A 19158-nucleotide genomic window follows, 5' to 3' on the forward strand; every position below is an offset into this window, starting at 1 on the left:
TGCATTGGGGGACAAAGAGGGAGAGGAGGAGGAGGAGGAGGAAGAACAGGAGCTGCTATCATGCGTTGTAGATGGTAGTACCTGTACAAGTGTCATACCGTCGGTTCAGCGTGGGTGGCCTGAGGACAGGGGGGAGGAGGAAGAGGAGGAGGAGGAGAGCATGGTCAGTCGTCATCTTGGTGAGGACACGGAAATCTTGCCCGTTACCAGTCTGGCACGCATGGCTGACTTTATGTTACGCTGCCTTAACCGTGACCCTCGCGTTGTCAAAATGTTGGGTGACAGTCATTACTGGTTGGTGACACTTGTAGACCCCCGCTACAAGGAGAACTTTCACTCTCTTATTCCTGAGGTGGAGAGGTCTACAAAAATGGGGCAGTACCAGAAGGCCCTTGCTGCAGAACTCTTAAAAAAATTCCCATCTGAACACGCTAGCGGCAGAGGTCACAGTTCGTTGCCCAACCAAGGCGTACAGGCGAGAGAGATGCAACTCCAATCCAGCAGAGGCAGGGGAACACTGTCAATGTTCTGCGACAGTTTTCTGACACCCGCCCAGCTTACAGGCCCTGAGGCGCGGGGTACTCTCACAAGGAGTGGAAAGTTTCAAAAGATGGTGAGGGAGTACCTTGTCGACCGTACCAGCGTCCTCCGTGATTCCTCTGTGCCTTTTAATTATTGGGTATCCAAGCTGGACACTTGGAATGAACTCGCTCTGTACGCCTTGGAGGTCCTGGCCTGCCCTGCCGCTAGCGTGTTATCGGAGCGTGTTTTTAGTGCCGCTGGGGGAATTATAACTGATAAGCGCACTCGCCAGTCAACTGACAATGCTGACAAGCTGACCCTTATCAAAATGAACAAGGGCTGGATTGGGCCAGACTTCTCATCACCACCAAATGACAGCAGAGTAACATAAAGTCAAATCCACTGTGTTATTTCGGGAGATGAATTCACATGCACCGCTTCACACCCACACATGGGTATACGCTTCCTCGTTTCGGCTGTTTTATCTTCTTCTCCTTATCCTCAGCCTCCACCACCACTATACCACCAGGGTGCCAGCATTGCAAGTTCCTCCGTCCTTATTTTTGGCAGCTTTTGCTTGCAAGGCATAAGCAAATACTATGGGACACCCACTCCCCAATAATGGGACTTATGTTTGTAATATGCTGTACTGCATGGCTCTTGTAAGGGGCATTGCAAGTTGCTCCGTCCTAATTTTTGGCAGCTTTTGCTTGCAAGGCATAAGCAAATACTATGGGAGACCCACTCCCCAATAATGGGACTTATGTTTGTAATATGCTGTACTGCATGTGACGCGCCCCCTGGGCCGTGTGTACACGTGTGTGGGATACCCGGTGCCGGGTCTCTGGGGTCTGTAGTCTCCGTGGCGGTGACCCGGTCCTGTGGCTGAGGCTGGTCAAACCAGTGGCAGTCTTTCTTAGGTTTTGAGGTTAATTGTCCGACTGCGCCACCCGTGGATTGCGGTCAGGGAGTACCACCGCTGCGAGGCAGACCGCTGAGGCTGGTGTTGTGTGAGCAGCAGAGAATGGGATAACTCCCCATGGGAGGAGTATATGACTCGCCCCCTGGGCCGTGGGGCACTCGGAACCGGACAATAGGGAGACGATGGGGGTAGTAGTGGCGACCCGGTCCCGTGGCTCAGGGTGGTCAGACCAGTGGCAGCCTTTTAGATGTTTCAGATAATGTCCGACTACGCCACCCGTGGATTGCGGTTATTAGGAACCGCCACTGCAGGGCAGACCGCTGGGGCCGATTATGTATGCAGCTGGGATGGTGTGACTCCCTACGGGAAGAGTGCGGACCCAGGGCAGTGTAGTGGATGGTGGGAGTGATGGTGGTGAGAGTCCCAGTACCGGTAGTGCCGGAGGAGCGAAAAAGCACACAGACAACGTACTGCAGCGCAGGGTCTTTACTCACGGTTAATATCCAAGTCACTTCTGCAGGGAATGACTGCCCGAGCCGTGCGGCGTCCACCAGGTGAGGGGCTCGGTCAACTCCCAGGCAGCTCAGGAGTATGGCTCAAGACCCCCTGTTGTCCTTTCTCTGGCCTGCCTCACCAGTGATGCACTTTTGTCCAGCTGCCGCGGACTTGTGCGGTTAAACGTGGGCTCATCCTCCGCTGTCCTATATGGTGCCTTCCTAGCAGGTTTGATGAGGTGTCGCACCAATAAATGATCACGACGTCCGGTCTTTGGCTGAGGGTAGTTTCTCCTCCACCAACTTGGTATCTGGCACCCTTAATCTGCCTGACCCTTCACCCTGGATTCTCGTGGGTTCTTAGGGTCCCTTCCACCTTCTTGTTCCTGAGCCCTTCTGTTTCTCTCTCTTCTCCTTCTTTCCTGTTCTGTCTTCTCCTCCTTCCCTTGGCCTCTTCTCCAGGCCCTCTTCTCCTCCTCCTCTCAGGCTCTGGCCTTTTCTCTAGGCCTGCCTCTGAGCAGAGCTCCTACAGAGCCTCTGCTCCCTGCCTTCTCTGACTGGACTTCTTCTCCCAGAACTAAGATGGTGCCAACCTTTTTATACCTCCCTCTGACCTTGAGCCCAGGTGACCAGCAACCAATGGGCTCCTTCCTACGCTCAGGAACCAACCCCTATCTGCCCCTACAGCACTGGGTGTTCCACCCCCCTCCCCACTCCAGACAGGGACATAGTCGGTCGTGCCTGCACTTCTAGTGGGAGCACCGTTGAGCTGTCCCTCGGAAATTGGGTGTGTGTGCTGTATGCAGCCTACTGAGCCCTGGTCCATACTCCATCCTTACCTGGGAGTGGAATATCACACCTCTGGTCTGAGGTGCAATACCCCTGTAGCGGCCAAACCCTCGGGGCGCTACATATAGCCTCAGGGCAATGAGTGTGGATGATGGGGGTGATGGTGCACGAGCGCAGCAGGAACGACTCAGAGTCTTTGCAGTGCAGTTCAGGGTCTTTACTGATGATTATAAGGTAGACCCTCCCGGGAGTACTGGCTAGCATAAGAGGCCTGGTCAGTCTGTGAGCAAGCAGGATTTCCCCTGGCCAGGTGGAGTTGTAGGCCTCCCCGTCTGTCTGCACTCTTCCTGGCTACCTTGCTGTAAGCGGGTAGAAGTAACCCACGTCCCTGAGTGTACCGTGTAGTGCTCACCCGTATGGCTGGTGACTTGGGGCCTTCTGTTAGCCTCCGCTCCACGACGGCGGTGCTGGTCCCTTGCTTGTGACTGAGCCTCCGGGCTTCTATGGCCAGAGGACCTGAAATCCCCTGCTGGCTGGTTTCTGCTGCTGGATATATAAGTTCTCACATCCTCGGACGCCTGTGTCCGGTTCCTATTGTCTTCTGCCAGGGCGAGCTCTGCTCAGCTTCCAGCCCCTGGTCTTTAGCTCCTAGCTCCTACAGAGCTCCTTGCTGTTACTTTCCCTTGCTCTCACTCTGTCTCTGACTGTTCTCTGTTCTATGACTCACTCAACCCCGCCCCAGATCCAGTTTATAAGGGCAGAAATCTCCCCTCCCAGGACTGGGGCAGGAGGATGTTGCATGTTTAAGGGATCCTGACCAGGAAACCTCCCACTTGCTCTCCGACGTAATATCTCTATTACTGTGGTGACCAGACCCCTGGGGTGCCACACATGGCTCTTGTAAGGGGCATTGCAGCTCCTCATAATTTTTGGAAAGCCTTCCATTCACTGATTAGGCCAACAGTGCACAGGAGACCCAGTTGCTATAAATGGAAAAAAAGGTTTAGTTAACGCCCTCTGACCTCCATGTCATTTCCAAGGGGCATTGGAGTGCCTCGAAATTTTTGGTAGGCATTGCACTCACTGTATGCCCTATAACTGTATAGCCGAACCGCTCCTTTTGTTACAGAAGCATATCCTACAAGACATATCTGGTTGACTGGCCTGATATTGATGTGAATGGTCCCTGTTCCTCTTGCTCTTTCTCCTTTGCCACTACCTCATCCATCATTTATCACCTGAAGCTTTGTTTTAACGGGAGTCATAGAACTTGGATAGTAGCAGGAAAACATCCAGCAATCCTCGGAGGAGGTAGGATATGCGCCAAAACGCTGACCACCTCAGGCCTAGCCGCTACTACATACATGCGCTTGCATTACAACAAAACAAAGCAGATGCTAACTTCTATCATCCTCATCATGCTCCTCACCTTGGCACTCTCAACTCCCCTGATGGAGAAGCCAGGGCCCACCGGAGGAGTCTGATAGTCCGGTGGGCTCGGCCAATGCTGCCCTAAAGCAGGCCAGGCTAAGAAAAGTGTGGGAAAGGTTACCGGGACAAATAGGGGTGGCTGGGGACCGATTATGGACACCCGGCCACCCCCTGGAGGCTGGAGAGCAAGCAGGGACACCCGGCCACCAGGCGGCTGGGGACTGAGTATGGATACCAGGCCGCTGACACAGCCATGGCGTGGTGGCCAGATTCCGCCTCCACATGCCTAAAAGGCCCAATTTAAAGTGCAAGCAAGCAAGCAGTATGATATTGCAGCCTGGGGGTGGGAGGGTGGCAGGCCGCATACTTGCGCTTGCATTGCAAGGAATGGGAGAGGTACAATTGAACACTGCCCTGGGACAAGGACTTGAATGGGGATAGTTGCAAGTCTGCAACGACAGGTGCAAGGTGGGAGGCATCTTCGCATGTACCATGAACAGGGGTTTGGCATGCACACACTACAGCGGAATAGGATCTCCTTCCCACTAAATGCACTGGGGAGGGCACAGGTAATGTTTTGGTATACACGCTTAATCTTATGTATAAGGCACACCAGGACAAATAGGGGCGGCTGGGGACTGAGTATGGATACCTCGCTGCCGAAGCAGCCATGAGGTAGTGGCCAGCTTCGGCCTCCTCCAAACTAAAAGGCCCCATTTCAAGTGCAAGCTAGCAGTATGGAATTGCAGTCTGGGGGTGGGTGGGTGGCAGGCTGCACACTTACACTTGCATTAAAAGAAAACATAGCAGATGCTAACTTCTGTCATCATCATCATGCTCCTCACCTTGGCACTCTCAACGCCACCAATGGAGAAGTCAGGGCCCACCGGAGGAGTCTGGTTCTCTGGTGGGCTCGTCCAATGCTGCCTAAAGCAGGCCGGGCAAAGAAAAGTGTGTGGGGGGATGTTCCAAGGAGAAATAGGGGCGGCTGGGGACCGTTTATGGACACCCGGCTGCCCCCAGGCGGCAGGGGACCGTGCGTGGACACCCGGCCGCGGGGCGGCTGGGGACCGAGTATGGACACCCGGCCGCCGGGGGGCTGGGGACTGAGTATGGATTCCAGGCCGCCAACACAGCCATGACGTGGTGGCCAGATTCTGCCTCCACATGCCTAAAAGGCCCAATTTCAAGTTCAAGCAAGCAAGCAGTATGGTATTGCAGCCTGGGGGTGGGTGGGTGGCAGGCTGCATACTTGCGCTGGTATTGCAAGGAATGGGGGAGGTACAATTGAACACTGCCCTGGGACTAGAACTTGCATAGGGATAGTTGCAAGTCTGCATCTTCTGATGCGGCAAGGATCACTTATGATGGGCACACTTTTAGACAGTGACCTGGGAGTCAGAGATGCTTCCAGGGGTCTTCCCCATGCTGTTCCCATGTCTTTTCAGCACTTTATGCATGTGTCACACAGCACGTGGCCAGATAAGATTGTAAAATGTTAAAATGACATTTCCCGGTGAATGCATTTGTCATAGTTGAAAGCAATACAAAAGTGCAAAAACGCATAAAAAATGCTACTTGTGAACATAGCCGAAGGTGTGGAGGAGTATTTTTGTTTTTGGTCATTTATTTTAACTTATACACAAGTCTTTTCCCTGGAAAGGATGTTCCTTAACATATTTCACAGGAAAAAAGTTTCACTTTCGTTTTTGAACGTTTTATTGTGAGCCTGTAAAAGTGGCTTAATACCTCTGACCACGTTGTTGACAGCAGTGACCTGGGGGTCAGAAATGCTTCCTGGGGCGATCCCCATGCTGTTCCCATGTCATTTGAGCACTGTCACTATCGTTTTGGGCACTTGTTAGGCTTTTAAAAGACTGCCGGGGGTGCCACCGCAAAACTGCTCGAGTCTCCCATAGACTAACATTGGGCTCGTTGCTCGGGTCGAGCACCCGAGTATCACGGCGAGCTCGGCCCGAGCTTCGAGCACCCGAACATTTTAGTGCACGCTCAACACTAATATATATATATATATCTATGTATATATACAGTACAGACCAAAAGTTTGGACACACCTTCTCATTTAAAGATTTTTCTGTATTTTCATGACTATGAAAATTGTACATTCACACTGAAGGCATCAAGACTATGAATTAAGACATGTGGAATTACATACATAACAAAAAAGTGTGAAACAACTGAAAATATGTCTTATATCCTAGGTTCTTCAAATTAGCCACATTTTGCTTTGATGACTGCTTTGCACACTCTTGGCATTCTCTTGCTGAGCTTCAAGAGGTAGTCACCGGAAAAGGTTTTCACTTCACAGGTGTGCTCTGTCAGGTTTAATAAGTGGGATTTCTTGCCTTATAAATGGGTTTGGGACCATCAGTTGTGTTGTGCAGAAGTCTGGTGGATACACAGCTGATAGACCTACTGAATAGACTGTTAGAATTTGTATTATGGCAAGAAAAAAGCAGCTAAGTAAAGAAAAACGAGTGGCCATCATTACTTTAAGAAATGCACGTCAGTCAGTGCGAAAAATTCGGAAAACTTTGAAAGCGTCCCCAAGTGCAGTTGCAAAAATCATCAAGCGCTACAAAGAAACTGACTCACATGAGGACCGCCCCAGGAAAGGAAGACCAAGAGTCACCTCTGCTTCTGAGGATAAGTTTATCCGAGTCACCAGCCTCAGAAATCGCAGGTTAACAGCAGCTCAGATTAGAGACCAGGTCAATGCCACACAGAGTTCTAGTAGCAGACACATCTCTTCAACAACTGTTAAGAGGAGACTTTGTGCAGCAGGCCTTCATGGTAAAATAGCTGCTAGGAAACCACTGCTAAGGACAGGCAACAAGCAGAAGAGACTTGTTTGGGCTAAAGAACACAAGGAATGGACATTAGACCAGTGGAAATCTGTGCTTTGGTCTGATGAGTCCAAATTTGAGATCTTTGGTTCCAACCACCGTGTCTTTGTGCGAATGAGGAAAAGGTGAACGGATGGACTCTACATGCCTGGTTCCCACCGTGAAGCATGGAGGAGGAGGTGTGATGGTGTGGGGGTGCTTTTCTGGTGACACTGTTGGGGATTTATTCAAAATTGAAGGCATACTGAACCAGCATGGCTACCACAGTATCTTGCAGTGGCATGCTATTCCATCCGGTTTGCGTTTAGTTGGACCATCATTTATTTTTCAACAAGACAATGACCCCAAACACACCTCCAGGCTGTGTAAGGGCTATTTGACCAAGAGGGAGAGTGATGGGGTGCTACGCCAGATGACCTGGCCTCCACAGTCACCAGACCTGAACCCAATCGAGATGGTTTGGGGTGAGCTGGACCGCAGAGTGAAGGCAAAAGGGCCAACAAGTGCTAAGCATCTCTGGGATCTCCTTCAAGATTGTTGGAAGACCATTTCCAGTGACTACCTCTTGAAGCTCATCAAGAGAATGCCAAGAGTGTGCAAAGCAGTCATCAAAGCAAAAGGTGGCTACTTTGAAGAACCTAGAATATAAGACATATTTTCAGTTGTTTCACACTTTTTTGTTAAGTATATAATTCCACATGTGTTAATTCATTGTTTTGATGCCTTCAGTGTGAATGTACAATTTTCATAGTCAAGAAAATACAGAAAAATCTTTAAATAAGAAGGTGTGTCCAAACTTTTGGTCTGTACTGTATATATATATATATATATATATATATATATATATATATATATATATATATTCTTAATAGTTCGGGGTCTTTTCCAGACAGTTAGTGTCCAGTGCTTAACTCTGAACATGGACTCCTCCCGGGAGTCCGTTGCAATGTTTGTAGTTCCGGGGAAGAGAGCTCAAAAGTTTGGGTCCCCATTGTTTTCAATGGGATTTGGGTTCTGGTTCAAGTTCGGGTACAGTTCTGGTACCCAAACCAAATTTTGAAATAAAGTTCGGGTTGGGTACCAGGACCTGAACTTCTACTGGTCTGCTCATCCCTACCTATGATGTCATTGCAATTTCTAATTTCTTCTTCTCGCCATTTTTGTATTTACTTAATACTTCCTTGGAACCCTATTTGTTGTACACTAGACTGAGGAAGGCATCAGACTGGTTCTGAAACGCGTTGCATTTACACTCTTTTCAAGTAGGCTTCTGATATTCTATTGACAAATCCGCGAAGCAGAGAGTTGCGTGGCAGTAGCATGTCTCACATAGGTGAGCATACTACCTCGAGCACCTGTCTCTCCCTTATTAGTTGCCACTTTCTAGCAAAGGATTCTGCACCATGGAGCGCCATGTGTTTCTACTCTTTTGCATTCAGCTATTTCTAATAGGCATGTAATATTGTTAAGTCTGAGACTTTTGTTGGGCCCCCAATTGTAGATGCAAGTCATCTCTCCTTACATCAAATTGCAGGGTGGGGTGACAGAAGGAGTCACTATGGACCACAGTATCTAGAAAGTTTATTGATGTGCCATCACTTAAGGTCTTCCCTCTGACGTCAGGAGTCTACTAACGGAGCAGTCACAGGGATCCGGATCGTCAGCAGTGGCGGCGGATAGTTAAAGTAGCTGTTGTATTATTATGGCGGCTCACGGTTATCACCCTTCTCCTGTGATATATATATAGTTGTGTGGCAGCAGGGAAGCATGAAAAGGAAACGATACAAAAATGAGCTAATTTATTTCATTATGTGAAAAATTGTTATGAAGGATAGATTACTCTTGGTCTTATCCTCTACAATTTTCAGCAGTCCCATCACCATATTAAAAGCCAGATTGATGCATGTACAGCAATAAATCACAATAAGGTCACACCGCAGCATGTTGAGTGCATTAGTCAACAATTTTACCATCTGTGTGTTGTGATCTCGTCATTGCTTTCCATGTGCTTTGTTACTATTATGTTGTATGCTCGGGTTGGAACATTTAACTACTGAGATCAACCCATCAATATCTGATGGGACAAACTGCTTTTCTTTTTGTTAAAAAGTTCTGTCATCTGGGGTTATCCTTTCGTCTCCTTTCCCAGTTCCTTGCGTATTTCAACTCTTCACTATCCATGACCATCTTTCATTCTCCTCCATATCATCTTTGCCCATGCTGTCCTTGCTTTAGTCTTTTACATATTATTTATGCATATTCCTTCACAATTTCTTCTTCCATTTCTGCTGTTTTTTTCTTTCACTCCTCTGCAGGTATGAGGATCCTGGTAAACTTGCTGCTGGATACATTGCCTATGCTGGGGAATGTCCTTCTTCTGTGTTTTTTTGTCTTCTTCATATTTGGAATCATTGGGGTGCAGCTTTGGGCAGGACTGCTTCGTAATCGATGCTTCTTAGAAGAGAACTTTACTATGTAAGTCCATTCGTAGATTTCTGACTTTGTATATGTTTGTGTACTTTTTACTTGTTTGTGTGCTATTATGTGTGATTATTCAATGTATTTCTTCAACATCCTAAAAGCATTTATGTTGTATACACAATTTACACCTTTACATCAAATCATAGTAAGGAGGTACCAAAGCTGGAAAAAGCACAAAGAAAGTTATCGAAGGGTTGCACATCTACTAATATATCGAAAGTGGGGAAATAAGTATTTGATATACTGATGATTTTACAAGTTTTCCCACCTACAAAGAATGAACAGGTCTGTAATTTTTATTGTAGGTACACTTCAACTGTGAGAGATAAAATTCAGAAAATCAAATTGTATGATGTTTACATAATTCATTAACATTTTATTGCATGAAATAAGTATTTGATACAATAGAAAAACAGAACTTTATATTTAGTACAGAAACCTTTGTTTGCAATTACAGTAGTCAGACGTTTCCTGTAGTTCTTAACCAAATTTGCACACACTGCAGCAGGGATTTTGGCCCACTCCTCCATGTAGATCTTCTCCAGGCCTTTCAGGTTTGGGGCTGTCGCTGGCCAACATTAAGTTTCAGCTCCCTCCAAAGATTTACTATTGGGTTCAGGTCTGGAGACTGGCTAGGCCACTCCCGGACCTTGAAATGCTTCTTACAGAGCGACTCCTTAGTTGCCCAGGCTGTGTGTTTCAGGTCATTCTCATGCTGGAAAACCCAGCGATAACCCATCTTCAATGCTCTTACTGAGGGAAGGAGGTTGTTGACCAAAATATTGCGATACATGACCCCATCCATCCTCCTTTGAATACGGTGCAGTCGCCCTGCCCCCTTTGCAGAATAGCACCCCAAAGTATGGTGTTTCCCTCCCCATGAGTCATGTTTGGGACGATGTTCTTGGGGTTGTACTCATCATTCTTCTTCCTCAAAATACGGCGAATGGAGTTGATGCCAAAAAGTTCTATTTTAGTCTCATCTGACCACATAACCTTCTCCCATGCCTCCTCTGAATCATCCTGATGGTCATTGGTGAACTTCAAACAAACTTGGACATGTGCTTGCGTGAGCATGGAGACCTTGCGTGCCCTGCAGGATTTTAATTCATGACAGCGTAGTGTGTTACTAACGGTAATGCTTGAGACTGTGGTCCCAGCTCTCTTCAGGTCATTGACCAGGTCCTCCCATGTAGTTCTGGGCTGATTCCTGACCTTTCTCAGAATCATCCTTACCCCACGAGGTGAGATCTTGCATGGAGCCCCAGACCAAGGAAAATTCACAGTCATCTTGTGTTTCTTCCATTTTCTAATAATTGTGCCAACAGATGTTGCCTTCTTACCAGGCTGCTTGCCTGTTGTCTTGTAGCCCATCCCAGCCTTGCACAGGTCTACAATTTTGTCCCCTGTGTCCTTAGACAGCTCTTTGGTCTTGGCCATGGTGGAGAGGTTGGAATTTAATTGATTGAGTGTGTGGGCACTGCTGGTGTCTTTTATACAAGGAATGAGTTCAAACAGGTTAATTAATACAGTTAATGAGTACAGAGTAGGAGGGCTTCTTAAAGAAAAACTAACAGGTCTATGAGAGCCAGAATTCTTGCTGGTTAACAGGTGATCAAATACTTATTTCATGCAATAAAATGCAATTTCATTATTTAAAAATCATACAATGAGTTCTTCTGTTTTTTTGTCTTTAGATTCTGCCTGTCACAGTTGAAGTGTACCTACTGTACGATAAAAATTACAGACCTGATAATGCTGCCAATATTGTCCCTCACTGGTCTCTGTACTTCCTGCTCTATCCAGATAGGCAGGTGACCATTGCAGCCAATCACACTGGTGAGTGATGAGTTGGTCATCGCTGTGGTTAGTGATTGATGGCAGCCATTTGCCCATCTGAACTGAACAGGAAGTACAGAGACTTGCAGGGGAACCAAGATAACCTTGAAATAAAAGTGGCAAGGAATCAGTAAGGTGTTATCTGATTTATTTATTTTAAAGCATTCTAAGGGATTTTTTAGTGTTAGGCCAACACCTTTAACAGTTAGTGCTCCTTGACGGATATATCCTTCATGCTGATCACATGGTACAGCTTCTATACTAGCACAATCAGCTGCTGGAGCCCGACTGATAAACACAGCAAAGCTCATATGGTAACTGCTAAGATTGGTGTTCTCACCGGTCTTAGCAGTTTAACCCTCATATGTCACTGTCAATAATGACAGTGGTACACAAGGAGTTTGATAGAGGATGTGGCTTAAGGATTGTGGGTGGTCACGGATTACTATGGCAACCTGATGGCCTGGTAATGCCCCCTAAGTCTGCCACACTCTACTGTCTATTAGATCTCCCCGGAGTTGGGGTCTAATAGCCCACCTTTCAGTCAAACACTGACAGGATAAAAAAATGCATTCTACTACATATGTAGTGCAGTGCAATACCTATGAGATCATAACATTGTTTGCTCAAGTCTCCTTGGAAGACTAATAAAAATTGTAAAAATTACAAAATAATGTTTTTAAACCTCCCCAAAATTCAAATTTTTCCAATAAAAATAGTTTAATCAAGAAAAAATAAATGTCCCTTACAGATGACACTTACTTTTTATGGCAACCTCCATAGCGGATCACATTATAACGCTATATCATTAATTATCCCATTCAGTGAATGTCACAAAACGTTTTTAAAACAATGTCAAAATTGCTGTTTTTTGTTCATCCCAACGAAAAAAAAAAAAAAAAAAATGATCAAGAAGTTGTATGAATCCAAAAATGTTGTTAAAGGGTTATTCTATAGTTTGCAAGTTATTCTTTGTTCCCGATTAATGGTGGATATGATTGCTGGGACTCCCACCGATTGCAAAAATAATGTGAATAGAGTGGAGGCTGCTCATTGCACTACATCTCCCTTCATTCTTATGAGAGTGCTGAAAAGAGTAGATCGCAGTGCTTGACTGTCTCCGACAGTCCCCTTGAGAATAAATGGAGAGGCAGTGCACTTGATTAACCGCTGCTTAATTTATAAATTTATATGGAAGAGCCCGGATTCTCGGGATTGGTGAAGGTGCCGGCAGTCAGACCCCCTAGTGATCGAGAAGTTATCCCATATCCACCGGTTAAGGGATAACTGGAAACTTGAGAATACCCTTGGAAAGACCCGGGGTCTTCCGTGGGCGTAGCGCTACTCAGACTACAGTGTGAGGTTACATGAACGTTTCTTATAGGGGATTAATCCCAAGAAAACACAAGTATATTAGATCATAAAATAAAATTTTATTAACAAAAATAAATAAAAACAAGATAAAAACCAATTACTTCATGAAATGGCAGGTACCGCTTAACATATGTATAAATAAGTCACACCCACCGTAAGGATAATGATTTTAAACATGCATAACCATAGATGAATTCATAGCTGTATCCAATGGTGACAATGATTATAGACAAACACAAATTCTCAATTTATAGCACCCATTGCTGCAAGTAACAAACATGTATGTTAGTATCATAAATCATTACCTCCGTTGGTTAGTAGGTGTGAACACAATCAGCTGCCCGCCGCGCGTTTCGTCAACCTTCTTCAGGAAGCGAAAGTTGACAAAACGCGCGCGATCTCTAATAAAACACAATAAGGTATTTCTCTTGACTTAACAAATCGAATCGTCTGGATAATTAAGATTTTACGCTGTATCGTCACAACCCTTTTAAGATATTTTCTTGTGCAAAAGTAGTAAAACAAACAATAAAGATATAAAAAAAGATATAGAATTGTAATGACTTATACTATAAAAATATATAAATATTGATCCTGTGCTGTGAATGCCATAAGAAAAACATCTGAAAAACAATACCAAAATTTGTGTATTTTGTTCTTCAAGCCTCACAAAAAATTTTAATGAAAAGTTATAATAAAGTCAAACATACCCAAAAATGGCACTAGTGAAAACTCCACTGGTCCCTCAAAAAATAAGCCCTCAAACAGCTTTGTCCACAGAAAAATAAAATACTTTGGGGTCTCATAAAGCGGCAACCACCTCTCCAAAAAAAGAATAAAAACACATACATTTTTTTTTAACTAGTAAAACATAAAATATATTTATATTTTATATATTGTTATTTTTGTGTCGATCTGCAGAATAAAGTTAACATATTCAATTAAACAAATAAGCTGAATAGGGCACAGTGTAACACAAGAATTACTTTTTCTTATATCAAAAAATGTAATGAGAAATTATCAACAAACCAGGGGAGGAGTCCTGAGGAGATAATTTGCATATTCCCACTGCATTTTGGGGTAAGTGAAGAGTCTCCGCGAGCTCAAAGAACACTGGATTTTGGCTGTTGGAGCTGAAAAGAGGACATCGGTAAACCAGGGGAGGAGTCCTGAGGAGATAATTTGCATATTCCCACTGCATTTTGGGGTAAGTGAAGAGTCTCCGCGAGCTCAAAGAACACTGGATTTTGGCTGTTGGAGCTGAAAAGAGGACATCGGTAAACCAGGGGAGGAGTCCTGAGGAGATAATTTGCATATTCCCACTGCATTTTGGGGTAAGTGAAGAGTCTCCGCGAGCTCAAAGAACACTGGATTTTGGCTGTTGGAGCTGAAAAGAGGACATCGGTAAACCAGGGGAGGAGTCCTGAGGAGATAATTTGCATATTCCCACTGCATTTTGGGGTAAGTGAAGAGTCTCCGCGAGCTCAAAGAACACTGGATTTTGGCTGTTGGAGCTGAAAAGAGGACATCGGTAAACCAGGGGAGGAGTCCTGAGGAGATAATTTGCATATTCCCACTGCATTTTGGGGTAAGTGAAGAGTCTCCGCGAGCTCAAAGAACACTGGATTTTGGCTGTTGGAGCTGAAAAGAGGACATCGGTAAACCAGGGGAGGAGTCCTGAGGAGATAATTTGCATATTCCCACTGCATTTTGGGGTAAGTGAAGAGTCTCCGCGAGCTCAAAGAACACTGGATTTTGGCTGTTGGAGCTGAAAAGAGGACATCGGTAAACCAGGGGAGGAGTCCTGAGGAGATAATTTGCATATTCCCACTGCATTTTGGGGTAAGTGAAGAGTCTCCGCGAGCTCAAAGAACACTGGATTTTGGCTGTTGGAGCTGAAAAGAGGACATCGGTAAACCAGGGGAGGAGTCCTGAGGAGATAATTTGCATATTCCCACTGCATTTTGGGGTAAGTGAAGAGTCTCCGCGAGCTCAAAGAACACTGGATTTTGGCTGTTGGAGCTGAAAAGAGGACATCGGTAAACCGCGCGCCTACCGGCGCGCGCATTTTGAAGCTTTTTTTTTAAGCTTTTTTCACTGTTTTCAGAACATTAACAATAAGAACATGGAAAAGTCCAGGAGCCATTTGGTGAGCTGCATATCCTGCTACATGTTCACAGACTTGCCAGTGGAAAAGCCAGACTTCACATGCCAGAAATGCAAGCTTGTGTCCCTGTTGGAGGAAAAGTTGCGAAATCTAGAAGAGAGGTTAACTACCTTGAAAATCATTAAGGAAGGTGAAGAGTTCTTAGACAGAGCAGAATTATCTCTTCATGATTCAGAAAGAGAAGAAATTCGAACTGCACCTGACGAAACAGAGGAATGGAAGCATGTGACCCACAGAAGCAGGAGGATCGAGAGGCAGTCAGCACCCATACTGCTCAGGAACCAGTACCAGGCTCTCACACAGGAGAACCATGAAGAAATACAGCAAGATAAGACTTTGCCAGCAATGAATGACCTTGTAAGCCCTCAGAATCCTCCTGGATGGAGAAAGAAGAATGTTGTGAAGAAAAAACGGAGAGTGGTGGTCATGGGGGATTCCCTGTTAAGAGGAACAGAGGCCGCTATCTGCAGACCAGACATAACCTCAAGAGAAATGTGCTGTCTTCCAGGAGCAAAAATTAAAGATGTGTCTGACAGGATATCAAGACTCTTCAGACCTACAGATCACTACCCATTCCTGCTAATACATGTGGGGACAAATGACACCGCAAGAAAGGACCTGGCAACCATCTGCAGTGACTTTGAAGACTTAGGCAAGAAAGTGAAAGAATTGGGAGCGCAGGTGGTCTTCTCATCCATCCTCCCAGTGGATGGCCATGGAACAATGAGGTGGAATAAGATTCTACAGGTGAACAACTGGCTACGTCGATGGTGCCGTCAACAAGGATTTGGATTTCTGGATCACAGAATGAATTACCTATACGATGGACTACTTGCTAGAGATGGGGTGCACCTTACGAAGACTGGAAAACATGTATTTGGAAGTCGCCTTGCTACACTCATCAGAAGAGCTTTAAACTAGAACAATGTGGGAAGGGAAGCAAATGGCCAGAAAAAGCCATACAGCTGACAAATACTATTGAGATCTCTGCTACTGGAAGTGGAAAAGAAGAACAAAGACAAAAAAATCTAAATAATAAAAATATGGGAGGAAGAGAAACCAATCACAAACTAAAATGTTTTTATACAAATGCACAAAGCATGGGCAACAAACAAGGAGAATTGGAACTACTAATGCAGGAAAAGGAATATGATGTCATTGGAATCACTGAAACTTGGTGGGACGATACACATGATTGGAATAAAAGGCTAAAAGGATACAACTTATTTGCAAGAAACAGACTTGATAAACGAGGAGGAGGTGTTGCATTGTATGTTAGAAAAGCGTATATCTGCACAGAGATTGAAGCTTCAGAGACTGGGAGTTCTGTGGAAACTCTTTGGGTAAGAATACAAGGAGAGAACAACGGAAAGGACACCATTGTAGGCATTTACTACAGGCCACCTGGGCAAGCTGAAGATATGGATGAACTCTTTATGTATCAAATGACCAAGTTCTCCAAAAAATATGACGTAGTGGTCATGGGAGATTTCAACTATCCAGACATTTGTTGGGAATCTCTCTCAAGTAAAACTAACAGGTCAAGCAAATTCTTATCCTCTCTTGCTGACAACTTTATCTTCCAAAAGGTAGGGGAGAAAACAAGGGGATCTGCTACTTTGGATCTAATTCTTATAAACAGGGAGGAAATGGTTGAGGAGGTAAAGGTGGCTGGGACCCTAGGAGGCAGCGATCATGCTATTATAGAATTTTGGATAACTAGAGGAGGAAGACATGTGAAGACTCAAACTTCAAGGTTAGATTTTAGAAAGGCAGATTTTAAGAGACTCAGAAAGAGAATAGGAGGGATCCAATGGCTGGATGTCCTTAAGGACAAAAATGTCCAGGAAGGATGGGAAATTTTTAAAAATGAGATTCTCAAAGCACAATCGTTAACAATCCCGAAAAGTAGGAAGAATGGGAAGCATTTAAGGAAACCAGGATGGATGAACACAGAACTTAAACACATGCTAAAAAGAAAGAAAGAAATTTTTATTAAATGGAAAGAGGGAGGCATATCTAAAGAAGATTATAATGCAGTCTGCAGATCCTGCAGGGCACGTATCAGGTTAGCTAAAGCTGACAATGAATTAAGGCTTGCAAGAGATGTCAAAAGCAATAAAAAAGGATTTTGGGGGTATGTCAAAAGTAAAAGAAAAGTCAAAGATGCTATAGGATTTTTACAGGATGAAAATGGAGAAATGGTAAGAGAGGATGTTGAGAAGGCCGAACTTTTTAATTCCTATTTTGCATCTGTTTTCTCTCAGAAAGAAAATGTAACATCAACTGATCTTCACTGTCCTTTTAAAGGAATAGAGGAATCCAAGTTATCAGTAAACAGAAAGATTGTGAGGGAATATTTAGCTAACATAAATGAGTTCAAGTCTCCAGGTCCAGATGAATTACACCCCAGAGTACTGAAGGAGATTGTAGAAGAAATTTTAGAACCACTCTCCATAATCTTTGAAAATTCTTGGAGAACAGGAGAAGTCCCAGAAGACTGGAGAAGAGCAAATGTTGTTCCTATCTTCAAAAAGGGGAAGGTGGACCCAGGGAACTATAGGCCGGTGAGTCTGACTTCTATACCAGGAAAGATCTTTGAACAAATTATTAAACAACATGTATGTAAGTACATGGATAAGAATGAAGTGATTAACCAGAGTCAGCATGGGTTTGTAACTAACAAGTCATGTCAGACTAACTTAATTTCCTTCTATGACAGAATCACTGACTGGGTGGATCAGGGAAATGCTGTAGATATAGTATATCTTGACTTCAGCAAAGCATTTGACAAAGTATCTCACATCATCCTTATTGAAAAAATGACCAAGTATGCAATGGACCAGGCAACTGTTAGGTGGATTCATAACTGGCTTAGTGATCGGACTCAAAGGGTGGTTGTAAATGGCTTCACATCCAGCTGGATGAATGTCTCAAGTGGGGTACCACAGGGCTCCGTCCTGGGACCTGTATTGTTCAACATCTTTATCAATGATTTAGATGAAGGAATTGAGGGTAAACTGATTAAATTTGCTGATGACACAAAGCTAGGAGGGATAGCTAATACTAGAGAAGAGAGAGAGAGGATTCAAAAAGACCTAAATAAACTGGAGCAGTGGGCAGCAACCAACAGAATGGTTTTTAACCGGGAAAAATGCAAAGTACTACATCTGGGCAATAAAAATGAAAAAAGCATATACAGAATGGGAGGAATAGAGCTAAGCAACAGTACATGTGAAAAAGACTTAGGTATACTAATAGATCATAGACTGAACATGAGTCAACAGTGTGATGCAGCAGCAAAAAAGGCAAATACAATTCTGGGATGTATTAACAGAAGCATACAGTCTAGATCACGTGAAGTCATTATCGGTCTTTACTCCTCTTTGGTCAGACCTCATCTGGAATACTGTGTACAGTTTTGGGCACCACATTTTAAAAAAGACATCGACAAACTGGAGCAAGTTCAGAGAAGAGCGACCAGAATGGTGACTGGTCTGCAAACCATGTCCTATGAGGAACGGTTGCAGGATTTGGGAATGTTTAGCTTGCAAAAAAGAAGACTGAGAGGAGACTTAATAGCTGTCTACAAATATGTCAAGGGCTGTCACATTGTAGAAGGATCATCTTTATTCTCATTTGCACAAGGAAAGACTAGAAGCAATGGGATGAAACTAAATGGGAGGAGACACAGATTAGATGTTAGAAAAAACTTTTTGACAGTTAGGGTGATTAATGAGTGGAACAGGCTGCCACGAGAGGTGGTGAGTTCCCCTTCAATGGAAGTCTTCAAACAGAGGCTGGACAGACATCTGTCTGAGATGATCTAGTGAATCCTGCTTTGAGCAGGGGGTTGGACCAGATGACCCAGGAGGTCCCTTCCAACTCTACCATTCTATGATTCTATGATTCTACAAGTTCTAAGTGCCATAAAATTAAGCCAATGAAAAGTACGAGGGTCAGTCAATAAGTAATGCCTCCTATTTTTTTTTCTCCTTTTAATTGGCAAGAAATTCAAATGCAATTACATAGGTTGAAAACCACAACATTAACGATTAATTTGTCACTTTTCAATGTAATCTCCTTCCATTTCCACAGTCTAGGTCCACCGTTTAACAAGGGCATGTATTCCAGCATGGTAAAAAGCATTCTTGGGACCCACCATGCACAAACTTTTCTGTATCCCAGTTGTCCAATAATTTTCATCACACTGCCTTTACTGAGGCAGATAATACCACACAATTCATCTGCAGTCACCCGGCGGTCACCACG

The 19158-nt window shown here is 44.7% G+C and overlaps 1 protein-coding gene across 2 annotated transcripts in view; it reads left to right on the forward strand.

The window, feature by feature from the left end:
* Positions 1-19158, forward strand: part of CACNA1I (calcium voltage-gated channel subunit alpha1 I) — a 737039-nt gene that overhangs the window by 289053 nt on the left and 428828 nt on the right. For both annotated transcript variants that reach the window (XM_073644335.1, XM_073644336.1), the window contains exon 4: positions 9341-9500. In XM_073644335.1, the coding sequence (XP_073500436.1) occupies positions 9341-9500 (160 nt within the window). The remainder of the gene's footprint in view (positions 1-9340; positions 9501-19158) is intronic.

The sequence above is a fragment of the Phyllobates terribilis genome, unplaced genomic scaffold, assembly GCF_046119375.1.
Source record: "Phyllobates terribilis strain yellow unplaced genomic scaffold, ASM4611937v1 Scaffold_8__6_contigs__length_399053987, whole genome shotgun sequence".
Taxonomy (NCBI): Eukaryota; Metazoa; Chordata; class Amphibia; order Anura; family Dendrobatidae; genus Phyllobates; species Phyllobates terribilis.